This window comes from Corvus kubaryi, unplaced genomic scaffold (genome assembly GCF_017639235.1).
Source record: "Corvus kubaryi isolate FWS band 111438036 unplaced genomic scaffold, C.kubaryi_AGA036_p1.0 37947, whole genome shotgun sequence".
NCBI lineage: Eukaryota > Metazoa > Chordata > Aves > Passeriformes > Corvidae > Corvus > Corvus kubaryi.
In genome coordinates, this window is record NW_024581155.1 from 37,775 (window position 1) to 43,997 (window position 6,223).

General features: G+C 65.7%; 1 protein-coding gene across 1 annotated transcript; it reads left to right on the top strand.

Annotated features, from left to right (window-relative positions):
- Positions 1–318: 318 nt before the first annotated feature.
- Positions 319–4,476, top strand: LOC121672122 (serine hydroxymethyltransferase, mitochondrial-like). Its single transcript, XM_042044641.1, has 11 exons — positions 319–1,090; positions 1,193–1,272; positions 1,437–1,638; positions 1,720–1,801; positions 2,337–2,459; positions 2,528–2,667; positions 2,809–2,974; positions 3,051–3,150; positions 3,360–3,515; positions 3,765–3,872; positions 4,073–4,476. The coding sequence occupies exons 1-11, from the start codon at positions 600–602 to the stop codon at positions 4,198–4,200; spliced, it is 1,776 nt and encodes a 591-aa protein (XP_041900575.1). The 5' UTR covers positions 319–599; the 3' UTR covers positions 4,201–4,476.
- Positions 4,477–6,223: the final 1,747 nt, after the last annotated feature.

The following is a 6,223-nucleotide window of genomic DNA, read 5'->3' on the forward strand; positions in this document are numbered from 1 at the left end:
CCCCCCCCCCCCCGCGGACTTTGCGTCCGTCCCAAAGTCCCCGGGGCCGGGACAGCCACCGCCACCGGCCTTGGCCCCTGCCCGGTGCCCGCGGCCCCGCGGGTGATGCAATGGGGCGGCGGCGGTTACATCACCCGGCACCGGGCACCGGGCTGAGGGGGGCACTGGGGGCCCCCTTGGTTGTGCACGGGGACTCTGAGGGGGTCCCCCCCACGGCCGCCCCCCGGTAGCACCGGGTCCAACGAGGGGAGGGTCCCATGGGTGTGCGCGCGAGCTTGGGGGGGGGGATCCCTGAGCGCCTTGTGGGAAACTTGGGGAGGATCCTCAGGTGCCTTGGGAGAGTCCCTGTGTGCCTTGTGAGGACCTTGAGGGGGTCTTCATGTACCCTGTGGGGTCCTTGGAGGTCCTCATGTGCCTTATGGGAGCTTTGGGGGGATCCCCATGTGACTTGTGGGGTCCCTGTGTACCCTGTGGAGAGCTTGGGGGGGTACCCGTGTGTCTTGGGGGTCCCCTTGTGCCTTGTGGGAACCTGGGAGGGGTCCCCATGTGGTTTGTGGGGTCCCTGTGTATTCTGTGGAGAGCTTCGGGGGGGGGTCTTCATGTGTCTTGTGACGTTCCTGGGGGTTGCCCATGTTCCTTACGGGTCCTTGGGGGTCCCCGTGTGCCCTTTGTGGAGCTTGAGGGGGTCCCCATGTGCCTTGGGGGGACCGTGGAGGAGTCTCCACGTGCCCTGTGGGGTCCCTGAGGTCCCCATGCGCCCACCTTGCGGGGTGACACCGGTGACTGGAGACAGAACACGGGGTGCTGCTCCTGCCACTGTCACCTGCAGGTCCTGGGACAGGTTGGGGCAGCTCCAGGGGTCACAACCTGTCCCCCCCTCTCTGCACAGACCCTGCAGCGATGGGGGGGCCGGGTGGGCACCGGCAGCCAGCGGGCACAGCACGGCCCCGCTGCCGCCACCGCCGCCGCCGGGCACGTGCCGGGGTGGACGGGGCAGGAGAGCCTGGCCGAGAGCGACCCCGAAATGTGGAGCCTGGTGCAGAAGGAGAAGGATCGGCAGTGCCGGGGGCTGGAGCTCATCGCCTCTGAGGTGGGGGCCGGGGGGCTCGGGCATGGGTGGGGACGGGCCTGGGGGACCCCCTGTGTAGGGGGGGTTTGGCTGCTCCGATTCCCATCCACCTTTTCCCCCCAGAATTTCTGCAGCCGGGCGGCACTGGAAGCCCTGGGCTCCTGCCTCAACAACAAGTACTCGGAGGGGTATCCTGGGAAGAGGTAAAGCGGGGAGTGGGCTGGGGGGACGTTGGGGGTTCAGCTGCCCAGGGGAGCCCCGGGGCAGGACTGGGTGCTCCCAAGTGGGGGCTGCCCTCTGCACCCCATGGGGTCGGGTGGGGGGGGTGGCAGTGGGGAGCCCCTGGTGACCCCACCCTGTCTCCCAGGTACTACGGGGGGGGCCGAGGTGGTGGATCAGATCGAGCTGCTGTGCGAGCAGCGGGCGCTGGAGGCTTTCGACCTGGACCCCACGCGCTGGGGCGTCAACGTCCAGCCCTACTCGGGCTCCCCGGCCAACTTCGCCGCCTACACGGCCCTGCTGCAGCCCCACGACCGCCTGATGGGGCTGGACCTGCCTGACGGGGGCCAGTACGTGGGGAGCTGGGGGGGGGCAGCCTGGGGGCCACTGCCCCCCCGGGGTCCCGGCCTCACCCCCTGCCCTCCCCGCAGCCTCACGCACGGGTACATGACCGACGTCAAGAGGATCTCGGCCACCTCCATCTTCTTCGAGTCGATGCCCTACAAGCTTGATGTGAGCTGGGGGAAGGGAGGGTCTGTAGCTGAGGGGTGAGCCCTGAGCTGTCCCCGAGGTGTCCCCGAGGTGTCCGAGCTGCTCTGCCAAACCCCTGCCCTCTGTCTCCTCTTATGTCCCAACGTGTCCCAGTGCCACAGGAGATGCCCAGGCCTCAGCTGGACGTGCTGTGCTCAGGGCAGGGGGCAGAGGGGTCTGTCTGTCTGTCCATTTGTCCATTCCCAGGATGACCAGGCTGGCTGTTTCTGGACTAACTGACCAAGCTCTCTTGTCTGTCTGTCCATCCCTCGCAGCCATCCCTGGGGCTGACTGACCTGTCTGTCTGTCTGTCCCTGGCCTGACTGACCTGCTTGTCTGTCCCTGGACTGACCAATCTGTCTGTCTGTCCCTTACAGCTGGCCACAGGGCTGACTGACCAAGTTCTGTCTGTCTGTCCATCCAGCCCTGGGCTGACTGACCCATCTTTCTGTCTGTCTCTGTGTCTGTCTGTCCCTGGACTGATTGACCCGTCTGTCTGTCTGTCTGTCCCTCACAGCCGGCCACTGGGCTGATCAATTACGCCCAGCTGGAGGTGACGGCGCGGCTCTTCCGTCCCCGGCTCATCATCGCGGGCACCAGCGCCTACGCCCGGCTCATCGACTACGCCCGCATCAAGAGGGTACGTGGGGAGGGGCCTGGGGCTGGGGACGGGGGTCTGGGGCCAGCAGGTGACCGCGGTGTCCCCAGGTGTGCGAGGAGGTCAAGGCGTACCTGCTGGCGGACATGGCCCACATCAGCGGGCTGGTGGCGGCCAAGGCCATCCCGTCGCCCTTCGAGCACGCGGATGTGGTCACCAGCACCACACACAAGACCCTGCGCGGCGCCAGGTGAGGCTGTGACCACTCGGGAACCCCTGGGACTCCCCCCATGAGGATGGAGCTGCCACTCGATGAGCAAGGCCACTCGTCCCCCACCATGGGGGTGGTGTCACCCATGGGAGGAGCGGTGCCAGCGTCTCTTGCCACCAGGTCGGGGTTGATCTTCTACCGCAAGGGCGTGCGCTCCATGGACAAGAAGACAGGGAAGGAGACCCTCTACGACCTCGAGGACAGGATCAATTTCTCCGTGTTCCCTTCCCTGCAAGGGGGACCCCACAACCACGCCATTGCTGCCGTGGCTGTGGCCCTCAAACAGGTCTGTGCTGGGATAGGGGGCTCGGGGCGGGGAGTGACCTGGCCCCCCGGTGCTGATGGGGTGTCCCCGCTGCCAGGCCAGCTCCCCGGCCTTCCAGGAGTACTGCCAGCAGGTGCTGAGGAACGCCAAGGCCATGGCACAGGCGCTGCTGCAGCGCGGGTACACCCTGGTGTCAGGTAATGCTCAGCCCCATGGTTTTGGGGACAAGAGGGGTGAGCTGTGATGGGGGACGAGTGGCCCCGCTCGGTCTCGGGGCAGCAGTGGGGAGTGCAGGGGGATTGGGGGGGGGTGAGGTGGAACAGAGGCAGCACTGCAGAGCAGGAAAGGGGTGGCGTGGGGGTCTGGGGGTGCTCAGGGGTCCTCACCCCTCTCCTTTGCTCCCCAGGTGGCACCGACAACCACCTGGTGCTGGTGGACCTGCGGCCCAAGGGCATCGATGGGGCGCGGGCGGAGCGGGTGCTGGAGCTCGTCTCCATCACCGCCAACAAGAACACGTGCCCGGGGGACAAGAGCGCGCTGACGCCAGGGGGGCTGCGCCTCGGTGAGGGACCGAGGGTCCATCCCTGGGGTGGGGGCTCCCCAGGCTTTCACCCCACAGCATCCCCACCCTGTTTCACCCTTCTCTGAGGACTCCAAGTGGGAATTCGGAGCCGGTTTTGGCCCGGAAAGGGGGCAAGACCCCATGGGGACCAGGACTGGGGGAGCCCCAGTGAGGGGCTGGGACTCTGGGAGCTCCTTGTGGGGCTGGTGCCCCCACAGTGGTCCCATCCCTGATGGGCTCTGTCCCCAGGTGCCCCCGCGCTGACCTCCCGCCAATTCCGTGAGGAGGATTTCCAGAAGGTCGTGGAGTTCATCGATGAGGGCATCACACTGGCCCTGGACGTCAAGAGCAAAACCAGTGAGCGACAGGGGGGTCTCCCCCCATTTCCCTCTTCCTGGGTGTCCGTCAGCCCTGCTGCCCTCGTGGTGCCAGCCCTGCTCCCCTCGTGGTGCCAGCCCTGCTCCCCACACCGGTGCCAGCGCCCATCGCGGGTACCTGGGAAGGGATGGGGCTGCTGTGGGGTCCCGCCCTCCTCACCTGCTGCCCCCCACCCCCAGGTAAGCTCCAGGACTTCAAGACTTTCCTGCTGCAGGACTCGGAGACGCAGCAGCGCCTGAGCAACCTTCGCCAGCGCGTCGAGACCTTCGCTCGTGCCTTCCCCATGCCCGGCTTCAGCGACCACTGAGGGGGGGGGCACTCCTCCTGCCAGGCTGGGGTCACTGGGGGGAACAGGGAGAGGCTGAGACCCACCCTCTGCCTTCCCTCCTCCCCTTCTTCCCCGTTATCACCTCTGGGTGCTGCGTCCCCGGGGTGCGGGCAGCGCACGCCCGTCTTGCTCTCAGTGTTAGGGTACAGAGACCCCCCCCAGCCCCTGCTTGGGGCGGGGGGCACCGCTTGTTCCAGCCTCATCTTGCACTTTTCTATGGGAAGGGGTTGCTAATAAACGTGGGGGCAGAGCCTGGAGGTGTGTGGGTGCTGTGCTGGGGGGCAGAGGGAGGTGGGGGTTGGGTCGCTGGAGCCCCTCAGCACCATGCCAGGAGACCCGGGGCAGGGGGAGGTCTCATGCCTCAGTGTCCCCATCCTGGTGCTTCCCCCGGTGGGCTCTGAGGGCAGGGGGTGACGCTGAGCTGTGGGGTCGAGTGTGGGGGCCATAGCTTGGGATCTTTCCCCCCTTTTTCCTGCCCAGATGGGCACCAGCTGCACCCTGCCCCGTGTCACGTATCCCCGGGGGGGGTGCACACGCATCCAGGACATCGCTCGCACGTGTGGGTGTGACCCCTCCACCCCTCCCAGCTCTTCCCTTCTCCACAGGGGCCGGGGTAGGGGCGATCCTGGAGCGTGGGAGAGCGGAAACAGCATCCGAGGGCTTGTCCTGCTTCCAGCAGGATGCGACCCCCCCCCCGCCCCAGCCTTCCCGGGGGGGTGATAACATCTCCTGTGTTCCTGGCTCTGGGAAACCGTAAAAAAATCCCATTTGCCGCCCCTGCCCCCCCATTAATTTATTACTGTCCTACGAGTTAATTACAGTCACGAGGTGAGGGGCGCAGGGGCACCCACGGGGACGTGGTTTACTGGGGGGGCTGGCACGACCACGCGGTTTGGGGGTGCTGGGGAAGCAGGGGGAGCTGTGTGTGGTGGCTGTGGCAGAGCTGGGGGGGGCCGTGAGGGAGTTTTTGGGGGAGGGGTGGGCTCCCCCTCCAGCCCAGCACGTCCCAGAGGTGGCTCAGAAGCTGGGACGGTCCTTCTTGAGGTTCTTGTAGTCAGTGGAAACTGCCAGAAACTGGAGAAGGGAGGGAGGTGTCACTGCAGCCTGGCCTTGGCCATGGGGGGGGGCACAGAGAGCCCCCTCCCCAAATTGGAGCACAAGGAGTTGGGGGGCTCTGCTCCAGGGCTGATCCCCCCTTTCCCCTTCCAGAGAAAAACTCGGTGTTTTGCCCTAAATGTGGCTACCTCCCCGCCGCCACACTGCCAGCCCCCCAGTTCACCCAGTACTCACTTTATACTGGTCTGTGGGGCTCAGCTTATTCCAGGGTTCAGGATTATTCTTCCGGTCCCAGCTGCGAGGGGTGACAGGGACATCAGCGCCTGTAAGGAGTGGGGGAGAGACCCCCCCCACCCCGTTGTAACCCCCCAGCCCCAACACCACCATCCCCAGTTCTCCCTGACACCTTCCCAAACTGGACACGTCCCTTCCTGTCCCGGGAGGGCTGTGGGAGGCCAGTGGAGCCGTGGGATGGGGTCCCTGGGGAGAGCAGCTCATGTTGCCCCCCCCTTCTCCCGTCCCCCCCCATCCACTGGTGCTGGCCAAGAGCAGAATTTTCCATCTGGGAAGATGTTTGTGTCTGTATCGGGGGATGGAGGGGGGGCCGTGCAGCAAACACAGCCCCCCCGGAGCTGTTTAATGGCATTAATGTGTTTGGGGCATGGGGGGGCTGTTATTCCCCCCCTAAACACCCCCCTGCCAAGGTGTCTGGATCTGCTAATTGTGGAGCTGAGCTCAGCTGGTGCCAGATGAAATCCGTGAGTGGTTTTACCGGGAGCAAACAATTACAAACGAGGTGGGGGGCAGTGGGGACATGGGAAAACCAGCCTGGTCACCCCAGCACGTGGAGCTGTCCTGCCCATCCATCCTTTGGGATTCCACAGCCCTCTTTCCATCCATCCATCCATCCATCCATCCATCCATCCATCCATCCATCCATCCATCC

What these genes read in the sequence shown, in the direction of transcription:
- LOC121672122 (XM_042044641.1), top strand. Translation starts at nt 600, where the DNA reads ATGTGTCTTGTGACGTTCCTGGGGGTTGCCCATGTTCCTTACGGGTCC. An exon ending in GACCTGCCTGACGGGGGCCA is followed by an intron (nt 1,639 to 1,719) that starts GTACGTGGGGAG and finishes CCCTCCCCGCAG; the next exon opens with CCTCACGCACGGGTACATGA. An exon ending in CGGGTACACCCTGGTGTCAG is followed by an intron (nt 3,151 to 3,359) that starts GTAATGCTCAGC and finishes TTTGCTCCCCAG; the next exon opens with GTGGCACCGACAACCACCTG.